The following is a 22,196-nucleotide window of genomic DNA, read 5'->3' as shown; positions in this document are numbered from 1 at the left end:
CCCAGTGGCACTGTCACTCCTTCCTTTGTTCTCTCACTGCTTGGTCCATGTCTCTATTGTGGTCCTTTTTACTGTATTATAATAACCTATTTACGTGTCCATCTGTTCCATTAGAGCTTGCGAATCATGAAAGGCAGGAACTGTAGCTTCAGCACCCAGAACACAGTATTTCCTCAATAAACAATTTTCCAGGAAACCAATCTAGTCCCACTGGGAGACCTGTGATTCCCAAACATGCTATGGAATTCTGTGACTCTGTACCTAAGCACACATGCCTTTCCCAACCCCTCTCCCCACTCCACTTGGAAAATCCACTCTTTCATTTTTTTTCAACTCATCCTTTCCATGCTCCAGGCCCAAGAGGCAGTTGAAATATCACTTTTCCTGACAGGCAAAAGGGCCCCATCCTTGAGGGTCTTACTCAATAGATTTGGGACAAAACTCTAAATCATTCTGATAGCTGATGGGCAGCCAGGGTTAAGAACCTCTGTAGCAGATATGAAAACTTAAGCTAAAGACCTATTTCTGTTCGTTGAAGGGAAGACAGTAAAGATTCATACCAATAGACTGAACCAATTCTGAAGGTTCTTCTCACTTAAGAAACATAGAGACAGTATGGCGTCTTCTTCACTGATGCTCTAGTTCCTGGATATAAAACTGATACACTTTGGAGGGTCTAAGGAAGGGCAGCAAAAGTGGTAGAATGTGCTGGGCCCAACCAAGGTAATGGCACGGGTGAACAGAGACAAGGAAAAACAGCTTTATTTGCACTGAGAGTTGGAGAATAAGAAGGACCTGAGCCAGCCTACCAAGCTAAGGAGTGAGATTAGGTTCCAAATGGACTCCACCTCCCAGCAGCCTTCCAGTTAGTACGATCAATAAAGGCCTGATGGGAAACGTATTTGCCACTAAATTACCAAAGTGTGCCAGCCACCTTACAAAAACAGTACAGTTTCTTTTTCGCTGTAATTAAATGTCCACAACACCTCCCAACTACAAGTATTACAAAACCACATTTTACAGATCTTAAACTTGTCTTCAGCACTTAGCTCAAAGTTCTCATCACCCTCAAAAAATAGTCCTGCTAAACTCATCAGCTAAAAGTTCTATCCCAGTAGTGAGAAGAAGGTCTTTGCTAGCCCATGGGAATTCTTTTCCCATTTTCCCTAGCCAGTTAGGGCTGAACAGAAGAGGAAGGCTCAGATTGTTGGGGCTGGGGGGGGGGGGGGGGGGGAAGGTGAGCGAGGAAGGGCACAAGAGCTAATTTTCCCCAGTAACAAGATGGCATCTGAAGCTTGATGGGAGAGCAGAACTGGAGAGGCTTGAGGGAAGGGTCCAGGCCCTGTATTCAGTCAGAGTCACTGCTGGAAGAGGAGGAGGAGGAGGAGGAATGCTGTAATGGGAAAGGGGAAAGGAGACAGCATCAGATCCAATGACCATTGATCACTCCATGGGACATTGTTTGGTGCTCTACCCCTCCACCCAGCACCCCCTTGCTTCCTAAGAAGGTCAGCAGTTTTGAAACAGACTGTCTCTTAAACAGCAAAAGCAAACATTTCTTTCAGCAGTGAACATATAAGAATGGATTAAACCTTCCTAAATCATTGCACAGAACTTAATATTGCATTTGGAGCATATTTCCAACTTTCTTTACCTGACTCAATGCCTTGGCAAGGAATAAATACAGGCACTAGCATAGCATAGTGCTAAGAGACAGCTGCTACTTTACAAATGCTTACTGATTGGTCACATGGAAAGTTCTTGTAGCTATGATTCTAAGACAAGTGAGTAGAAACAGCAGCTGTGTGCCCAACTATCTTTTCTTTTTCCTAAGCCCCAAATGGGAGAAAGTGAGGAAGGTGGGAGAGAAGGTGGAGAGAGTACTAGTCAAGATTCTTTACATGCGTACTCCCATCAACTGTCATCAAAAACACTTTTGAGTCTCTCTGGGGTAATTTTTCCCCCCAATTCAATCTCATCTTTCCTTCTCCTCAAGCTTCCACCAAAGACCTAGATCCAGGAGGTAGTGCCCAAAGCCCCAAGGCAAATAAATAAACACTAGGCAGAAAAAGGTAAACTAAGGCCTCCTCAAGATCCAGGTTGGTTTTGTCCTTCCAGAGTTGTCCTGAGAGCTATTTGCTGCTTAACACTCTTCTAGAAGGAAGATACTTCACCTTGGGGCTGTGCACGAAATTTTTATCTGAGGCTGAGAGTCACTGAGAGTCCTGCTGGGTGGTAGGACAAAAAGGCCCATGTAATTAGCACAACACCTTGTGAACACTGAAGGTGGGTGTATCTAAGTTGCTAAAAGCATCTGGGGTGGGGTGGGGTGGGGGGGAGCAAAAGTTCTGGGACAGAGAAAGACAGGAAGGGCTTTAGATTCCAATATCTATGTCTAAGGCTCAACCTAGCCCTCCCTGATAGAAGGTCCAATTAGCCTAATATTCCAAGATTATCAGATTCTTACCAGTGGGAATCCTTTACAAAGAAGAACCATCTACCAGAGCCACATAATGGCTGCTTCACGTCCTCAGACTGCAAATTCCCCTTACCCATTCCTGCCAGCCTAGTCCCTCTGAGGGGGCACCCCTTCCTAGCCAGACTCCAGAGGGCACTGACCTTGCCATGTTTGTGGTGTTTGTGCATCTTTTTATGAGCTTTCTTCATTTTCTTCCGCATCTTCTTGTCCATCACCATTCCTGGTGCTACCATGCCAGGTGCCAAGGGATTCACAGGAGGCATGCCAGGAGCAGGTGGTGGGTAGGGAGGTGGGTAGGGACCTAGGGGTTGGCATCCTGGATACCCTGGTTGTGGCACAGGATGAGGGGGCCCACCTGGGGGAAAAGCTGGATTCCCCTGGGGAGCTTCTGGAGGAGTTGGAAAGGGGCCTGGAGGATAGGCAGGATTTACAGGCGGTGGGTGGGCAGGATTGGAACCTCCAGGGTACCCAAGGTTAGGAGGATATGGATTTGGCCCTGGTGGTCCTGGTGGAAGAAGCAAAGAATAAATTAAGATCAGAATTGCTCAGACCCTCTGGCAACAAATGCCTACAAAAGAAGGTGAGACACACCGTTTCTCACTCAATACTTAGAGGGAAAAGCAAAGGTGAGGAAGGAGAACGGGGCGTAGGGGAGACAAAGCTGCGCAGGAGACAAAGGTTAAGGACTGACAGGACTGGGGGGAAAGGGAGACCGTGAACTCTAAGGAAAGACCATTGGTCAGCTATGGTTTAAGGACTGCTTCTGCGGTGGAGAGAGGCGGAGGAAAAACTGACACAAAAACTTCCTGTTGTGGGTTTCATATGAAAAGGGGTGGGGGTGAGAGAAGAGATCCCCAAACACCTACCGACATTGGGATTCCACATGTTCAGGTGTTTCCTCCAGCCTGAGGAGAAAGAAATGAAGGCAAAAAGCTGACGGCGCAGAGGTGGGAAAGGGATTTTGAGCCTGAGCCCAAACCCAACGCGTCTAGCCCTACAGTAGACTCAAAACTACCAGGACCTCTACATAAATGCTTTTTTTCCACCCGTTCCTTCTCCTACCTATTCTTTTCCCTAGTTTCCTAACTACAGGAATTTAGCTTCCAGGACCCCTCCACCTTCTACTACCTCTGGCTGCAGCTGGAGGTCTCTAACTCCTCAGGAGAAGGGCAGAGTCCGCGAATCTCACCGTCGTCATCCCTCACCACCCTTTCCGTGGTGACTTTAACCACCCACAGGCTACGGAAGGACCTTAATTTTACAGGCGCCAGCTCGGAGGGGGAGGGAGTCAGGACCACCCCACCAGTCCTCACCCCCAGGCTAAGAAGGACCCGCCTCCCGGCGAAAGGGCAGGAGGCTCAGCAAAATCCTCGGCCGCTTACAAATGTAGACACACCCCCTTCCACATTAACAAGAGTAAATGGAGGTCCTGGCTCCTAGCTGCGGAGGGACCCCTGACCCAGAGACGGGAAAGGAGGAACCCAGATGCCCGGTCACCTTTACGCCACCGCCTGGGCTTGACTCATCTCGGCTCTCACTTCCTGGTCACCCCCAACCCCAGGCTTCAGCACCCACCTCTGCTACCGCCTAATTGGTAATTACGTGGTCTTTCAGCGTTAGTGATTGGAGAACACACGCATCAATCACTCTAGCCCGAACTAGGCTAGAGGACAACCGTTGCAATAGGGGCAGAACCGGGCTGCCCCGGCGGAGGCGGGTGTAGAGGAGCGGGCCGACCGGAAATCCCTGGGGGCGGGGCCAAGAAAGACCGGGGAGGCGGAGGAGCGAGTTTCTGGGCAAAGTCCCTCCAGAGGCTTTGAAGAAACTCAGCCCATGCCCTCTGAGCTCCCAGTCCAAAGGGTGCGACACCTTGTAAGGTGAATAATACACCATGGTAAGTACTGTAACACGAATATAGAGCATGTAATAAAGGGCGGGGAGCTGCTGAGGCTCAGCCCCAAGACTTAATTTCGCCACCTTCCTCCTAGCTGCCGTGGGAAGTAAAGAAACGTGCTTGGGCGAAATACAGAGATTACCTAATCCCTCCTTGGAGTCCCTATTTTAGGTGCATAGCTCTGCTACCTGTCGAATTGGATAAAACAGATAAAACAAGTCATCTTCCCCAACCTACCCCCCCTCTCGCCCGTAAGTAAGCTCAATGCCAAATGTGGGGCTTGAACTCACGACCTTGAGATCAAGAGTGGCATGCTCTTGGGGGAGCCTAGCTGGCTCAGTGGAAAGAACATGCGACTCTTGATCTCTGGGTCCTGAGTTTGAGCCCCAAGTAGGCTGTAGAGATTACTCAAATAAATAAAGGAATAACTTAAAAAAAAAAAGGCGGGGGGCATGTTCTATGTACTGAGCCAGCTAGGAGCCCCTGAAGAGGTCATCCTTGATGGCTCTCTTCTTCACCTTTCCCTCATCCCCTTCCAACACCACGAAGTGTTCATTTTGTCTCTCAAATAAATCTGAATGCCTTCCACTTCTCTCCATCGTTCCTGCTCCCAACCTACCATCATCTCTGGACTGGATTGCTGCCATGGACTTTTTTTTTTTTTTCCTTTTTTTTTTTTTTTTTTTAATCTCAACAAACAAGCTTGTTTTAAATAAACATAGAAAACCATACACTCCAAACTTAAAAAAAAATCATTCTTGGGGCAGCTGGGTGGTTCAGTTGGTTAAGCGTTGGACTCTTGATTTCTGCTCAGGTCATGATCTTAAGGTCGTGGGATCTAGCCTCACATCCAGCTCTGCACTGACTGCGCTGACCCTGTCTGGGATTCTCTCCCTCTCTCTGCCCCCTCCTCCCCCCAAATAAATAAATAAACAATTAAAACCATTTTTTTTAGCATTTATTTATTATTGAGAGATAGACACAGAGCGTGAGCAATGGAGGGGTAGAGAGAGGGGGAGACACAGAATCTTAAATAGGCTCCAGGCTCTGAGCTGTCAGCACAGAGCCTAACACGGGGCTCGAACTCACAAACTGTGAGATCATGACCTGAGCCAAAGTCGGACACCCAACCAACTGCACCACCCAGGCGCCCCAATAAACAATTTTTAAAAATACTCATTCTTCCTAAGCGTACTTAGACTATTCATAAAAATTGGTCTCAACTAATATAATTCAAATTTCAAAGAATTTTAGAATACATACCATATTCTCTAGTCACAATGTAAAATGTAAATACAAACATATATCTGGAAACTTAAGAAAACAAACAAAAAGGCTTCCAAATAACTTTGGGTCAAAGAATGAACCATGATGGAAATTAAATACTTTGAACTAAATCATAATGAAAATATTACATCCCAGATTTGTGAGATACAAGAAATATGAAGAAAATAAATTTTATATTGAATTCATCATCTTGAATTAAGGATTTTGATAGATTTTGAAATATTTCTTTTTTTTTATTTTTTTTAACGTTTATTTATTTTTGGGACAGAGAGAGACAGAGCGTGAATGGGGGAGGGACAGAGAGAGAGGGAGACACAGAATGGGAAGCAGGCTCCAGGCTCTGAGCCATCAGCCCAGAGCCCGAAGCGGGGCTGGAACTCACGGACCGCGAGATCGTGACCTAAGCTAAAGTCGGACACTCAACCGACTGAGCCACCCAGGCGCCCCTGAAATATTTCTTAATGTTTTTAATTTATTTTTGAGAGAGAGCATGAGTGGGGGAGGGGCAGAGAGAGGGGAACAGAGGATCCAAAGTGGGCTCCATGCTGACAACAGGGAGCCTGATGTGGGGCTCGAACTCATAAATTATGACATAATGACCTGAGCCACAGTCACTCAGCTGACTGAGCCACCCAGGTGCTCCAATACTTTTTATTTTTAAATAATTTTTAGATTCACAAGAGGTTGCAAAAAAACTAGAATTCCCATGTACCTACCCTTCCCCAATGATAATATCTTACATAACCATGGCGCATTTTGATACAACTTCCTAATCAGCTTTGTGCTAAATATTTGAGATGAATTGGAATATTTTCTATTTTTCCTTAAGCTCTAGGACAATTTATATCTGTATTATTTATTTCTTGGAAGATTCAGTTTGAAAGACATTATTGTTGTTTCTATATGGCCATAATGCCTTTTAGAAGTTAAATATTTCATGGGGTTCCTGGGGGGCTCAGTTGGCTAAGCATCGACTTCAGCTCAGGTCACGATCTCATGATCTCATGGTTGATGACTTCAAGCCCCGCCCTGAGCTCTCTGCTGTCAGTGCAAAGCTTGTTTTGGATCCTCTGTCCCCCTCTCTCCTCCCCTCTCCTGCTTTTGCTCTTTCTCTCTCAAAAATAAATTTAAAAAATTTTTAAAAGAAGTATTATTCATAATAGCCCCAAAATGGAAACAAATCCAATCAATGTCCATCAACAGATGAATAAAGTGTAGTATGTGTGTACAATGGTATATTATTCAGCCTTAAAAGGAAGGAAATTCTAACACATGCTAAAACATGGATAAACTTGAAGATATTATGCTAAGTGAAGTAAGCCAGGCATAAAAGGAGAAATACTGTATGATTCCATTTATATGAGGTACCTACAGTCATCAAATTCATAGACAGAAAGAAATTGTCAGGGACTGGAGAATGGAAAGTTATTATTTAGTGGGCACAGAGGTTCAGTTTGGAAAGGTGAAAAAGTGCTAGAGAAGAATAGTGGTCATAGTTGCACAACAAAGTAAATGTACTTAATGTCACTGAAGTGTACCCTTAAAAATAGTGAAAAGGGTAAAAAAAAAAACCAAGCTCATTCTGGATACTGTGTGAGGAAAGAACAAGATAGGGAGAGGTGGTTAAAATGGAATCAGGGAAGCGCCTAGGTGATTCAGTTGGTTGGGCATCTGACTTTGGCTCAGGTCATGATCTCACCTTCTGTGTGTTCAAGCCCCATGTCAGGCTCTGGGCTGACAGCTCAGAGCCTGGAGCCTGCTTCAGGTTCTATGTCTCCCTATCTCTCTGTCCCTCCCCCACTCATGCTCTGTCTCTCTAAAAAAAAAAAAAAAAAAAAAAAAATTAAAAAATATATATTTCTGGGGCACCTGGGTGGTTCAGTCGGTTGAGCGTCCGACTTCGGCTCAGGTCATGATCTCGCAGTCTGTGAGTTCGAGCCCTGCGTCAGGCTCTGGGCTGATGGCTCGGAGCCTGGAGCCTGCTTCCGATTCTGTGTCTCCCTCTCTCTCTCTGCCCCTCCTCCGTTCATGCTCTGTCTCTCTCTGTCTCAAAAATAAATAAATGTTAAAATACATATATATATATATATATATATATTTCTTAAAAAAAAAAAGTAATAATAAAATAAAGTGGAAACAGGGAGCCCAGTTAGGAGGTTACTGTTGTCGTGTAGAGGAAGAATGGTGGTGGCTTGGATGGAAATTGTGAAGAATGGTCAGACTCTGGGTATTTTTTAAGGTAGAGCTTAGCAGATTTGGACTGGATGTGAAGTGTGAAAAAAAATAGAAAAATCAAGGATGAACCCAAGGACACTGAGCAACTGAAAAATAGTGGTGCCATTTACTGAAATGAAGAAGATGAGCAGAGGAGCAGATATGAGTACAATTTTGTAGTTAAGTTTAGGATGCCTACAAGATATCCAAGTGGAGATGTTGAGAAACCAGTTGGATTTGGCAATCTGGAACTCAGGGAGAGATTTGGTCTGAAGAGAAAAAAATTGAGAGTTATCCAGGTATGAAAAGCCAAGGAGCTAGATGAGGTCACTAGAGGGCAAGTGTGGCCAGAGCAGAAAAGAGGGTCTAGCGTTTGGCCTTCAGCATGACAATGTTTAGAAATTGGGAAGAGGAGCAAGCAAAAGATACAGAATGAGTGGTGAATGAGGAAGGGAAAAATCAGAAGAGAGTATGAATGAAGCACTTAAGGAGGAAGCTATCAAATGTGTCAAATGTTGCTGATAAATTATGTAGGGCACCATCTGAGAATTGGCCATTGGATTTGAAAGGATGGTGAACTTTTTTTTAACACTTTATTTTATGTTATTTTATGTTATTTTATTTTATTTTATTAGAGAGAGAGAGAGAGAGAGAGAGAGAGAGAAGCCCAAGGAGGCTCCACGCTCAGTGCAGAGCCCAACACAGGGTTTGATCCCATGACCGTGAGATCATGACCTGAACTGAAATCAAGAGTCAGACGTTCAACCAACTGAGCCACCCAGGCGCCCCAAAGATAATGAACTTTTTAAGAGTAGTTTTAATGACATGGTAGAGATGAAATTTTGCCTGAAACAAATTGAGGACAAAATGAGAAATGAGGAAGTAGGACAGCAAATAAAAGCAATTCTTCCAAGGAGTGTTGGTAAATAAGGAAGCAGAGAAGTGGAGCAGTAATCAGAAGAGGGTGGGAAGTCCAGAAAGGGCTTTTTTTGGGGGGGGGAGGGGGGGAAGCACAAATGAGAGAGGGGCAGAGAGAGGGGGTCAGAGGATCTGAGGCAGGATCCACGCTGACAGGCTGACAGCAGTAACCCTGATGTGGGGCTTGAACCCACAAACTGTGAGATCATGACGAGAGCCAAAGTTGGATGCTCAACCGACTGAGCCACCCGGGAGCCCCTAGGAAGGTCTTTTTAAGATGGGAGAGCTTAAAGCATGTTTGTAAACTGATGGAATAATCCAGTAGGGAGGAAAAATGACATTGCTGGAGAAAGAAGAGATCATTGAAAGAACAAAGTGACCAGAAAGAGTAAGGTTTCAGTCCATGGATGGAGGGACTGACCTTAGATAGGTCAGTTCACAGGGTACAGTTCAGTGGTTGAGAAAATGAGTTCTGGAGCCAGACTACTTACTTTGTGACTCTGGACAAGGCACTTAAAAAGAAACTTCCAGGAGCATCTGGGTGGTTCAGTTGGTTAAGCGTCCAACTCTTTTTTTTTTTTTTTTAATTAAAGGTTATTTATTTATTTTGAGAGAGAGGGAGGGAGGGGCAGAGAGAGGGAGACAGAATCCCAAGCAGGCTCCATACTGTCAGCGAAGAGACAGGGGCTCAGGCCCGGGAACTGTAAGATCATGATCTGAGCCGAAATCAAGAGTCGGACACTTAACCAACTGAGTCACCCAGGTGCCCTTCCCCCCACACCCGTCCAATTCTGAATGTAACTCAGGTCATGATCTCAAGTTTCATGAGATCAAGTCCCGTGTCAGGCTCTGCATTGACAGTGTGGAGCCTGCTTGGAATTCTCTCTCTCTCCCTCCTCTCTGCCCCTTCCCCAGTCTATCTCTCTGAAAATAAATAAATGAATAAAAATTGGGCATCCACTTTCGAATGTCCCTTCTCTGTAAAGAGAGTTTCCTACTATTCTTCCTTTCTAATCTTATATTCTAATAAACTTTTCCTGCTGCTCAAAAAAAAAAAAAAAAAAAAAAAAAAAAGAATTAATAAAAAAAAAAAAAAGAAACCTCCAGGCCTCAGTTTTCCTGTCTATAAGACAAAGGATCATAATAATACTTAATTTATAGTGAGGTTTAGTAGTTTTTAAAAAAAATTTTTTAAACATTTATTCAGTTTTGAGAGACAGAAAGAGACAGAGCTCTTTCTGGAGAGCTGGGAGGGGCAGAGAGAGAGGGAGACACAGAATCCAAAGCAGGCTCCAGGTTCTGAGCTGTCAGCACAGAGCCCAATGCATATAGAGAAGTTTAGATGACTTAATACACATGAAAGATTTAGAACACCACTGGACATACAGTAAGCCCTATATATGTATTGGCTGTTATTATTGTAATAGGAGGGAAATCAGAGTCTACAGGTCCAAATGCAAATGCATTGGTAGATGGAATGGTGGGAAGATGTAAACATTCTTTGCTGATTGCTGTCCTTTTCTTTCTTTTCTTTCTTTCTTTCCTTTTTTTTTTTTTTTTTTTTTTTTTGTTTGTTTCTTCACGGAAGTAAAAAGCAAGCTTGTCAGTTGACAGGGAGGTAGGAGGAAAAGGTTAGAAATAGTCATCTCGGAAAGTGGGCAAATAAATTGACTAGGGAACTGTAATAGGGTTGCTGGGCAGCATGAAGGGCCCACTTGAGGTCTGTGAGCCAAGTATATAAAGTGAGACCATTCAGCACAGGTGGTGGTTTCCTGCCGTAAAACTCCCATGCTTAGGTACAGCTGTGGAGTAGAACTGGATTTAACTTGGACTAGGGTTTGCCTAGAAAATACAAGTAAGGGGAAAGGGAAAAGAGGGCAAGGCAGTTAAGTGTGCTTGCATGGTAGTGATTATGATGATAGATGATGGAAAATAAGCTGAAGAAGGAAGGAAAGACACAAGGATGTGATGGACAGTGACAAAGTGGCAGGTCAATGGATTGTATGTCTCAGTGGAGGCTCTCTAGAGTGAGCTGAATAGGCAGAAGGTGGTATCCAGAAAGTGGAATGCTTGAAACAGTTCTTGGTGGAGGAAAATCTCCTTGGAAGGAAAAGGTCAAAGAAGAAAGGATTAAATAGATTTATCTGCTAGTGATGTATAGAATGTATATAATGATGATAAAAGTAGTGATAAAAAGAGACTTTGAGCCAGTTGCTGAAATGTTCAACAAATACAGAGGAGTGACCAGGAGGTCTGTAAATGATCACAACAGGTGAACTAGCAAGTGGTGTGGTCTGATGGCATGTATTTCACTTTTTTAAATCAATTTTTTAATGTTTATTTTTTATATTAGAGAGACAGACAGACACAGAGCATGAGCAGGGGAGGGTCAGAGAGACAGAGACAGAGAATCTGAAGCAGGCTCCAGGCTCTGAGCTGTGAGCTGACAGCACAGAGCCTGGGACGGGTCTCAAACTCATGAGCAGTGACATCATGACCTGAGCTGAAGTTGGGTGCTTAACCAACTGAGCCACCCAGCTGCCCCTGATGGCATGTATTTCAGAGAGGCTTGGGTTTTTGGAGGAGAAAGATGGAGAAATGATCTGGAGGCAACCACAGACAGAAAGGAAAATATCTACCATCCTCCAGAGTATGCAAAAGAAAAAAAGCTACCACTCTGGGAAAAGCAAGGTTCATTTTCATGGGTGGGAGAAAGTGAAAAGGACAGTCAGAGAAGAGGTTGAAGATATAGAAGATTTTGTAGATATTTCCCTAGACCCGAGGTAGGCACTATAGAAATGCCAAGCAGCATGAGACACCTTTCACTTGCTTTCTAAGAACTTCAGGTAGGCCTATGGCAGGTAGACGAAGGCATAAAACTTCATCCCAGAACCCAATATGTGTTACTCTGTAGGCTCTTTATCTTTTTCCTACTAGGTCTGTTGGTCAAAAAGCATTTATTGAAAAGAAATTTAGCACATCAAAAGTGAACGACACCCTCCTTGCACAGATGAGGAAAAACAAGCTCGGAAAGCAGAAATGGTTTAGTGCAGGCTTCACCCTCGTTAGTAACAAATTCAGGTCAGGAATTCGGGACTCTATCCAGTCCTCCAGGCCGTATGCAGAGTCCTGAACTGAGTGCTATAAAGGAACCGGAAGGAGTATAAACTATGTTCCTCCACACTCTCTATGCTCTCAGTTACAGTCTAGGTGAGAATGTGATGCTCACATATGAAATAATTTCAGCAAACAACATAACAATAGGCACAAAATATGCTACAAGTTGTGTTCCTAAGTACCAAAGGGAGACAATGTAAAGTCACATGTAGCTTTTCAAGGAATGTTTCCTGATGATAATTTGTTTATGTGCTTTCAATAAATTCTATAAGTAATTCATGAGAATTAAAGAAAATTTGGAAAACAGAAAAGCAGAAAGAAAAAGAAAATTGTTTTTGAGGTCCCATTACCCAAACAGTATCGCTACTATTAATACTTTGGCATATTTCCTTTTTTTTCTGGCATGAACTTTTTAAGTAAACACTTAATTTTAATAGAACATGCAAATAGTTCAAAATCCAAGAGGTAAAAAAAAAAAAAAAAAGTTGGATAGTGACGAATCTGTCTTCTTCTCACTGACCACTGCCCCTGTCTTCAGCCACATAGCTTCCTTCCCATGAGCCCATCTCTGTTCAGAGATTTATGTTTTCAACCCTCTAAAAAGTGTACTTATAAAGCATGGAGTTTAGTTAATAATCACGTAATCACGAGGCTATATTGGATCATTAAGGTAACAAATATACCATACTAATGTAAGATGTTAATAATAGGGGGAACTGGGTGTGAGGAATACAATTATTCCCCCAAAATTGCATCTCCATGACATAACACGCATCTCTGTGAGCATGGGGTCACTAATCAGCAGTATCGTATGAGGTAAACACTGGGTTTGGCGAAGTAATCTTCACAAGTGGGACTCTAATGTTTTATCACAGAAGTAGGGAATCTTAGGATTGTAAATGACTTAGAGAATAATGCACTCCCCTTGCTGAGAAAATTAAACAAATAAACATTTCTAAGAGTTCACAGTTAGGAGAGCCAAGATTATCATCTTAAGTTTTCTGGGTTTTATGTTAGTGATCCCTTCAATACAACATATTACAACACACCTACTCAAAAATACCGCAAGTGTGCATTGTCATGCTTACGACAACCCTGCCATTGTTCTTTGTATTTGTGGCCGCTCTGAGTTTTGGAGATGGTCATACTTTTGTTTAATAAGCTTTCTTTTGCGGGGAGCAGTTTTAGATTTACAGAACAATTGAGAAGGCAATCAGAGTTTTCATATCCCCCACCCTCAGCTCCCTATTATCAACACCTTATATTATTATGGTATGTTTGTTACCTTAATGTAATGATCCAGTACAGATTCATGATTACTAACTAAACTCCATACTTTATCCAGATTTATTTAGTTCTCACCTGGTGTCCTTTTCCTATTCTGGAATCTTACCCAGGATGTCACATTTTATTTAGTCGTCATGTCTCCTTAGGCTCCTCTTCGTTGTGACAGTTTCTTAGGCTTTCTTTTGTTTGTTTGTTTGTTTTGTTTGTTTGTTTTTGGTTCTAGTTTTCATTTAAGATTTTTTAAAGTTTATTTATTTATTTTGAGAGAGAGGGAGAGAGAGAGAATGAGAAGTGTAGAGAGAGGGGGAGATAATCCAAAGCAGGCTCTGTACTCTCAGCACAGAGCCTGACAGGGGGCTTGATTCCATGAATCTCGAGATCACAACCTGAGCCAAAACCAAGTCAGTCAAGATTCTCTTGCTTAAGATTCTCTCTCTGTCTCCTTCTGCTCCTCTCCCTTGTTTGTTCTCTCTAAAAAAAAAAAAAAAAAAAAAAAAAAAAAAAAAAAAATTTAAAGAGTAGGTGACTCTTCATCTCAGGATCGTAAGTTTGAGCCCCACATTGGGTGTAGAGATTACTAAAAAAAGAGAGAGAGAGATAGAGAGAGAAACGGGGTGCTCTTGAGAGCCAGGGAAGAGGGTAGGGCAGCCCAGCTGGTGAGGGGGAAGCAGGATCTTGGATTTTGATGTGTTTGGTTTCAGGTGGTGGCTGCCTGTTCACATGATGATGTCTTGCAGAGAATTAGAGTTCTGAAGGAAAGTGAAGTCTCAGGGCTTGAGAGTGGACAGGCTCTGCACAGGCTAAATCCTGGAACTCTAGAACAACCAAGCTAGAAAGGGACGAGAGATCATCTCAATGTTCAGTCACAACTGTTCCCATTTATAGAGTGTCCACTGAGGTCAGGTGCTGCACAGGACCTGTCACCTCTTCTTTTTTACCCTGAATCAACTCTGCAATCAGGGTGGGCATTTTTATCCATACTTTACACATGATAAAACAGATTCTAGGGTTAAGTAACTTGCTCAAAGACATAGGGCTCAGTCACTGAGCAGGAATCAATCCTGTTGTAGTGAAATCAGAGCTGTCCCAATCGTCTACTGGAGTTAGACCAGAAGGCCTCCAACCCCCTGATTTGGCAAGTGAGAAACTTGAGGCCCAGAAAGAGAAAATAACTTGCCCAAGTGCACTCAGGTAGTTAGAAACTAAACTAGGGGGGCTCCTGGCTGGCTTAGTTGAAGGAGCATGCAACTCTTGATCTTGAGGTCGTGAGTTCCAGCCCCACACTGAGTATAGAGCTTACTTAAATAAAGTTAAAAAAAAAAAAAAAAAGAAGATCAGGTCATGATCTCATGGTTCATGCGTTTGAGCCCCGCATCAGGCTCTGTGCTGGCAGCTCAGAGCCTGGAGCCTGCTTTGGATTCTGTGTCTCCCTCTCTCTCTGTCCCTCCCCTGCTCGCACTCTCTCTCTCTCTCTCTCTCAGGAAATGAGTAAACATTAAAAAAAATAAAAAAATAAAAAAAAATGAACTAGTGCTATAAACCAGGCACCCATTGTAACATGTCCCTGAAGGGCACCCTGTGTGAATGGGGTCTGGGTGGGAAAGAAAAGCCACTAGAAATCACACACACACACACACACACACACGCACAAGAAATGAAGGAAGAACTTCTCAGCAGAGCTCACAAGGCCTTGCCTACAATCTCCACATAACCTCCCCTCTCTCTCTCCACAACATACCCTGCGCTTTTGCTCCCCAGGTTCCTTGTGGTTTCTTACTGCACCACATGACACGACACCTACTGCCCTCACCACTCCTGGAAAACCACTCATTCAAAACCCAAGCTTCCCGTGCCCTGTGAAGTCTTCCCACTCAAGCCTCAGGAGAGGACACCCCCAGGACCTTGTGCAGGCCCCACAAAGTGAGCTGTGCCTCTCTGAGCACCTTCAGAGCAGCGATTTGATTTCATCACATCCACCCCTTTTTTCCCCAGTGCTCTGCCATGCGATCCCACCAAATAAAGGCTTGGGGAAGAGAAAGAAAAGACAACAGACAGGAGGAGCCCCAGGATCACATGAAGGAAGGCCCCAGGACATGGAGATAATGCTGACTTCGTCTCCTTCCTGTGCACACCCACCCCTAGTCACTCGTCGGGACTGCAGTGTACTAGATGGCCACAGAAGGATCTAAGCATTCGGCAAGTAGGAAAGGCAGTGGTGAGGCAGAGCAGACAGGTATCTGATCACCGTATTTATGTTTGCACGTACATAGGTTATACATAAACTGCATATTTACAGGTGAGAGATGGTACAGGAGGACTCCTGACACCAGGGCCTTGCTGAATGCTGAAGCAGCAGACATTCAGTGGAGGCCTACAAGGGGGAATGGCAGTGGGGAGGAGGTGAGAGGCAGTCTTCTGGGCAGAGAGGTGGGCAGTCGTGGGTGCAGCTCTCTGGGAAGGGGCGGGCCTCCTGAGGACGGGCCAGGGCAGCCAGGCGCTGCTGTACACACTCAGCTGTCAGCCGTGCTTCTGGGTCTGCATCCCAACAGTCCTCTAGCAGCTCTCTCAGGCCACCAGGGTCCTGGCAAGAAGGACCGGGAGGCAAGTTTAATCCCGGGATCCTGAGTGGCCCCCTGACCAGCCCCAGAGTTGAAAGGTGCCCACCGCTACCCTGTTCTCAACACTCCTCTTCTGGCCCTCCCTGGAGCCTCCCTCCCCCAGCCCCAAATGAGACCCAGCCCTCAGCATCTTGCTTCCTATGAGACAGGTTCTTTGGGTGCCTTCCAGAGGGACCACCTTTTCCTCTGAGAAGCTAATTCAGGTTAATGACTTAACACACTGATGGGAAATTACTCTCCTTCCTTTCAGGCAACCAGGGTCTTAGGCAAACACTGCTTAACCCAACAGATACTTGTGCAGTGGAAATTTCAGACCAGGTAGCAGGGAAAGGGGCTTCCTGTTAGGAAACTATTTATACAGACCCTGCAATTTCACCATTTGGCCACTATTTTAACCCTTTATACCCAGGGCTGGCTTTTATTGGGTCATGGTAGAAACCCAGATGTGTAGGACAGGGCGAGGAATTTTTGGATGGAGTGTTGGGCTCCTGGGTACCAGGAGTGGAGCCATTTTGGGAGCAGAGCTCAGGGCAGAAGCAAGGCCAAGGTAGGCTTCCTGGAGGAGGGGACTGGGACACAGGGCTTACGGATGGTGGAGACAAGAGAGACAGACCAAGCAAGTCTGAGCAAGAGGAAGGTGCCTGTCTCAGGAATGGCTGTGTGAGACTTATGGTAGAAGAGGATGAGCTGAGGTACAGGGCAAGTTTGCTCAGCTCCAGCTGAACATAAGCCAGGAGTGGTGGCAGATGAGAGGAGACAGGAGCAGATGGGCTGGTCCTGGTAGTCAAGTCCTTGAAGCCCAGACCCACACCCTCCAGGTCCCCAGCCCACCAGCAGGTGGCCTCTTACTGTGGTGAAGCAGTGCCAGGTGGATGGGATGTAGGGGCGCCTTCTCTCCTCCACCGCCAAGGTCCACAGCTCACAGGTGGTAGGGGTGCTGCCCAGTTCTGCCTCATAGGCCAGTTGGAAGGGTGGTGGTCTGCTGTCTGGGGAAAGGCATAGGGGGCTAGGTGTCAGCTAGCCCTAGGGTGTCTCCTTATGGAAAGGCCTAGAGGGAGAAGGGCAGAGCTTCCTGCGTCAGGAGGCAAGTGGATCTAGAATGGGCAAGTGAGACAAGGAGAGGAGGGGAGAGGGGGCACTGTCACACTCATCCTTACCAGGCCACAAATCTGGGCAGCGGCTCAAGATCTCCCATAGGAGCAGAGCCAGAGAGTAAACATCGGCTTGCCGGAGGGCCGTGCCCCAGTCTTGTAGGTCCAGAGTCTTGTCCAAGAGCTCTGGTGCCATGTACCTCTGGGTGCCAGCCTAGAGGGAAAGGCATGGAGGGCCAAGAATCATCTCACTGGCAAGCCTCGCTGCAACACTGGTACGCGCGACATCCCCCCAACTAGACTCAGCAATGTCCCAAACTCTACAGGTACTGCCGCATTGCTGCCACAGCAAAGGCCACATCTTCATCAGGAACACTGCCATCATCTCTGGGCCTCACCCTTATCCAGAGTACTCACCTCCATGATGGCAGCTGGGCCTCGGGGTTGAGTTGGGGCCCAGGTGGGAGGCTGGGTGAGGCCAGGGAGCACCAAGGCAAGGCCCAGGTCTCCAATGGCACACGACCCATCCTCCCGAATGAGCACATTCTGGCTGCTCAGATCTCGGTGGGCGATACCTGGTTTGTATTGGCCTGTGGTAGAAGCCAAGGTTGAAGGGGTATGGATCTTCTTCCTTTCTCTTGACCCTAGTTCTTCCCATCTCTAGCTAAGGGAGAATCAGAAACATAGCAGTGTGGCTCCTGATTCCCATGGCTTCCTACTCCCAGCTCACCCACCATCCTGCCAGCGCTCCTCATGGAGAAATGCCAGGCCCCGCGCCAGGGACAGCGCCATCCGCATGGAACTTCCCCAGTCACTGGTGTGCTGGGTCAAGTAGTGGCACAGGGAGCCCTAGGGAGAAGCAGAGAGAAGAGGAAGACACATGATAAGCTGGAGGTGGCTGATCTACCCCAGGGAGCAGAGATCAATTGACAGACATCCCCCTGCCTCCCCCAGCAGACTGACACACTGATCCATCCAGGCTGAGATAAGAGGCGGTGGAGGAGTGAGAATGTGCATCAGTCAGATTGACTGGAAAAACAGTAACCCTACTTCAAATGTCTGAGCTCTTACGATGTGCCAGCCCTCCCGTAACCCTCACAACAACCCTAGGAGGTGTGTACTCCTGTGATTCACGTTTCACCAATGAGGAGCTTGAAAGAGAGCTAGGTAAACTTGCTGGAAGTCACCTGGTGAGAGACAACCAGAGCTTGAACCCAAGCGGTCTCACTCTAGCGTCGCTCACTAGTAACCACCTTCTACTGCCTGGGGACTTGAGACAAAAACAGAAACAGAAGAGGCAAGGCAAACTAGGTACTGGTACCTTTTGTGAACCTCCTGGCCTGAAGTGTCAGGCCTGTATAGGATAGCCAGCCGATGGGGACAGCTGTTGGGCAGAAGAGCAGCAGGTGGGGGGCAGGTGGAAATTGGGAGGCAAAGGAGTCACAGCATCCCTCATTCAACAAACATTACCAAGTGCCATCAGTGTGCCAGGGAAGTCAAACAAACAAACAAAACCAAGAAAGCAGAGATTTTTGAGCTGGGCATTAAGGCACAAAGAGGGGACTTCCCAGAATTCAAGATGTCAGAGATCGAGGACTGCAGGTGCTAATAAAGTCCCAAGTCCTTAGCAGGCCCACAGGGCCAGGCCGGGTCGGATCCTTGCCTGCCTCTTCCTCTTCCTCTTTCCCGTCCGTGACCCTCCCCTCGAGTCACATATCTTTTTTTTTTTTTTTAAATTTTTTTTTTTTCAACGTTTATTTATTTTTGGGACAGAGAGAGACAGAGCAAGAATGGGGGAGGGGCAGAGAGAGGGAGACACAGAATCGGAAACAGGCTCCAGGCTCTGAGCCATCAGCCCAGAGCCCGACGCGGGGCTCGAACTCACGGACCGCGAAATCGTGACCTGGCTGAAGTCGGACGCTTAACCGACTGCGCCACCCAGGCGCCCCTCGAGTCACATATCTTATTCTTCTCTCACAGTACCCCCTCTCTCAGCACGTAACGCGCTTGACAAAACTCAGTTTTGTGTTTACCTGACCCACTCTGTCTCCCCCACTACTCTCTAAAATCTACAAAGGCAGGGGCACCTGGGTGGCTCAGTCAGTTAAGCCCCTGACTCTTGATTTCAGCTCAGGCCATGGTCTCATGGTTCATGAGTTCGAGCCCCACATTGGTTCCGGGCTGATGGTACCAGAGGCTGCTTGGGATTCTCACTCTCTTCCTCTCTCTCTGTTCCTCCCCTGCTCATGCTCTCTCTTTCTCTCAATATAAATAAATACACATTTAAACAGCTTAAAACATAATAAAATAAAATAAAGTCTACAAAGGCAGGGACTAAGATGTCTTTCTTAGCACAGGAGGTGTGACATATAGTTCATACATATTTGTGGAATGAATATATAAAGGGGTTTGGAGGGCCGTGCCTTGAGATATTTCTTTAACAATGGTTTTCTTTAAGGATGGGAATATGATCATTTTGAAATCTCCTCTTCTTTGTATTTTATGAGTTAAAAACATTAGCAAGTATTGCTTGTGTAATAAAAAACCAAGAAAAAACCAAAAAAACATTTTTAATGTGGAGAAGAAGTCTGAAGAAGAATAAGCACGAGCAGGGCCCCGCTGCCATCCAGCCATGCACCCACATACACACACATGCAAACACATAGAGATGTCCCTCGGTCCTCACCTTTGGGTGCAGCTCCAGTACCAGCAGGGGCCCACAGGGCAAGGGCCCAGGGCCCCCTCTGCTGGCGGTGATAAAGCGGACAATGTGGTCGTGCTGTAGGCTTGGCAGTTCGTATAGTGCTCTCTCAGCTTGGAACTGGGCCACGGCCCTCAGGGAGAAGGCCTTGATGGCTACCAGCTTGCCTTGCAGCTGCCCAGCCCACACCACTGTGTGACCTCCTTCCCAGATTACCTGGTGGGGACACGGTGCCGGGGGTGGGTCTCAGCTAGCGTCAGGGCCAGGCTTCCTCCCCAGACCACCTTCTGGGGGTGACTAGAGGACCCTCCCCCACCCCTCCCCGGGCACCTGGGAGAAACACAGCTCGGGCAGCTCAGGCAGCTCGGGCAGCTCAGCACTCCAGTCCCTGCCTGAGCCTGGCTCTGGCTCTGGCTCTGGCTCTGGGCCACCTTGGACTCTGCAGGCCTTTCGCTGTAGCAGGGCTGGGGCAGAAAAAAGCCCTTGTGTCAGGGTGCACAGTCATGGAGACTGGGAAGGGGGTTTTGTGGGAGGTAATGGGCTCAGGGTGTAGAGATCTCAGAACCATGGGGTCAGGGGAACGTGGAGAGGGGTCAGAGCTTTGGGGCAGTGACTTGGGGTCACAAGGGAGGAATGGGGTAGATTAGTACCCAAGATGATGCTGCCCAGCAGCAGCAGGAGGAGGAGGAATAGCCCCAGCAGCACCAGCACCATCCAGATGGACTCGCCTGGACATTAAGGCAAGAATGCAGCCTAGATGAGCCCTGTCCCAAATCTGCTCTGTTCCTCTCACCCTCCTCAGAGAACTTGCTTCTGGATCCACCCCCACCTTGGTCACAAGCCCCTTATCTCCCAGTCACCAGGGCAACCAACTTCTCAAGGCCAGGAGGAAGAAAACTTAGGATGGGGGTAGGGTGAGAACTGGCCCTGGTTCTACCTCTCATCCTAACCTGGGCCCCAGCCCCCACCAGGCCGCAGCACCCTGAGGGGCTACCTGGGACAGCTTGGGGACCGTGGGAGCCAGGAGTCCCAGGGCTCCCTGGAGGAGGCAGATGGCTATAATTGGCATTGCAGAAGTCAGTGCCACAGGAGCAGGTGAAGAGAGTGGACCTGGGGCCAGGGTGGGCTCGGGGGCTCAGCTCACAGTGGGAGGCCTCACAGTCTGGCTCATCACTGTCTCGGCATCCTGATGGGGTGGAATTACAAGAGGGGAGAAAGGGAGAAAGAGAGAGAGAGAGAGAGAGAGGACGAGTGAGCATAATGGAGGCTAGGAACAGAGAGGGTAAACCCGTCCTCTATCAAAGACATCCCCTCCATCTCATAATGGGCTTTTCTTTCCCTCCACACATTCCATTTCTCCTTCTCTCCCACTGCTATAACCCCCCACCCCAGGATGTACCTGTCTCCCACCATAGCTATCACCAGCTATATACTTTGCCATTCACCTTGCATCTCCACCTGTGCCTGGTGTTGGGTCAGGTTCCAGATCCCAAAACAGCAGCGGCTGTAGAGGCAGCGGATAACCCTGGGGGGCCCTGGTCCTGCATCTAGCAGCTTCCCCAGTGTCTTTGTGCTTCCCCGCACTCCAGGGGCCTCAAAGAACACACAGGTCCGCCTGCTTGGGGGTGCTGTGGCCCAGGGTGGGGAGAGGGGAGGGTTCAAGATGGGAGTGAATGCAGGGGCAAAAGCAGCAGCCAAAAGGAGGGACAGAACATGTTTCATATCCCAGGGCCAGCATGGTAAAGCCACAGGAGGAAACAGGGTCAGCAGAGGCCTGGAACCTGACCCCACCATGGGGACACATGGCTGTACCTTTTGCCCTCACTCACCCACCCCACTGATTCTTCCAAAGGGATGGCTGCTGCTTCAAGTCCCGCTTTCCCTCAATGGGCGAGTGGAAAGGCCCTGCCCCACCCTGTAGACACTTACCTTGCACAGCTATGGGGAGGAGTACCCAAAGGCCCAGAGTCCCCAGCATCATGCTGGAGGAGGCAAGCAGCATGGAGAGGGGAGCATGAACCAGCACAGCTGCCCCCGGCAAGAGCTTCGTTCAGATACAGGACGCTGTGGGTCTTCTGATCCCTCAGTCCCCAACTCCGCCCCCCTCCCTCTTTCCAGTTGCTGCGGGGGAGATGGCTGCTGTGGGGGAGAGGATGGGTGTAGGGAAAAGCAGGGAGAGGGAGGAGCAGAGAAGCAATCACATATCCTCTTCTCTGCAGCCGCCTCCTCTTTTCTCTGCAAAGTGGGAGGAGGGGGTCTTGGAGGTCCAGCTGAGAACCCTGTGATGCCTGACTTCAGACCTCTGCCCTTTGCTGACCCTGGAAGAAAGTGCTGGATCCTGTCAGTCCTTCTTAGGCTGGAAACCAGAGTGAGGTCAACTGAGCCATTTGGCTGTGCCCAAGATCTCTCTAACCCTTATTTTCAGGGCTCAGATCTGTAGCTCTCTGGGCAGAGGCAGGCTTCACAGACCATACTAAAGTTGACCTCAGTTTCCAAACTCAAGAATCAGAAAGCAGTTATATAAAACTTCTCAGAGTTTAAAAAAGTCACATTGAAAAATGGGAATAATGGTAAATTTTATGTTACCAAA

The 22,196-nt window shown here is 47.1% G+C and overlaps 2 protein-coding genes across 9 annotated transcripts; both read right to left on the bottom strand.

The window, feature by feature from the left end:
* Positions 1–746: 746 nt before the first annotated feature.
* PRR13 (proline rich 13) lies at positions 747–4,103 on the bottom strand. 6 transcript variants are annotated; one of them, XM_045466759.1, is made up of 4 exons: positions 4,082–4,103; positions 3,346–3,384; positions 2,620–2,984; positions 747–1,393 (listed from the first exon to the last, which is right to left on the bottom strand). In XM_045466759.1, exons 2-4 carry the CDS (start codon positions 3,362–3,364, stop codon positions 1,349–1,351), a joined length of 429 nt encoding a protein of 142 aa, XP_045322715.1. In that variant the 5' UTR covers positions 3,365–3,384; positions 4,082–4,103; the 3' UTR covers positions 747–1,348. The 6 variants fall into 6 exon arrangements, with proteins under 6 accessions (XP_045322715.1, XP_045322714.1, XP_045322711.1 ...); XM_045466758.1 differs by lacking the exon at positions 4,082–4,103 and adding an exon at positions 3,977–4,081; XM_045466755.1 differs by lacking the exon at positions 4,082–4,103 and adding an exon at positions 3,793–4,013.
* An 11,289-nt stretch (positions 4,104–15,392) lies between these two features.
* AMHR2 (anti-Mullerian hormone receptor type 2) lies at positions 15,393–21,791 on the bottom strand. Of its 3 annotated transcripts, XM_045466706.1 has the most exons (11): positions 21,536–21,791; positions 21,052–21,234; positions 20,601–20,792; positions 20,257–20,334; positions 19,937–20,070; positions 19,592–19,822; positions 17,640–17,754; positions 17,323–17,495; positions 16,972–17,119; positions 16,664–16,800; positions 15,393–15,777 (listed from the first exon to the last, which is right to left on the bottom strand). In XM_045466706.1, exons 1-11 carry the CDS (start codon positions 21,606–21,608, stop codon positions 15,568–15,570), a joined length of 1,674 nt encoding a protein of 557 aa, XP_045322662.1. In that variant the 5' UTR covers positions 21,609–21,791; the 3' UTR covers positions 15,393–15,567. The 3 variants fall into 3 exon arrangements, with proteins under 3 accessions (XP_045322662.1, XP_045322661.1, XP_045322663.1); XM_045466705.1 differs by having other exon boundaries at positions 21,052–21,791; XM_045466707.1 differs by lacking the exon at positions 21,052–21,234.
* Between the last annotated feature and the right edge of the window lie 405 nt (positions 21,792–22,196).

The sequence above is a fragment of the Leopardus geoffroyi genome, chromosome B4, assembly GCF_018350155.1.
Source record: "Leopardus geoffroyi isolate Oge1 chromosome B4, O.geoffroyi_Oge1_pat1.0, whole genome shotgun sequence".
NCBI classification, from domain to species: domain Eukaryota; kingdom Metazoa; phylum Chordata; class Mammalia; order Carnivora; family Felidae; genus Leopardus; species Leopardus geoffroyi.
The sequence above is the reverse complement of the archived record's forward strand: the minus strand, read 5'-3'. Positions and strand labels throughout refer to the sequence as shown.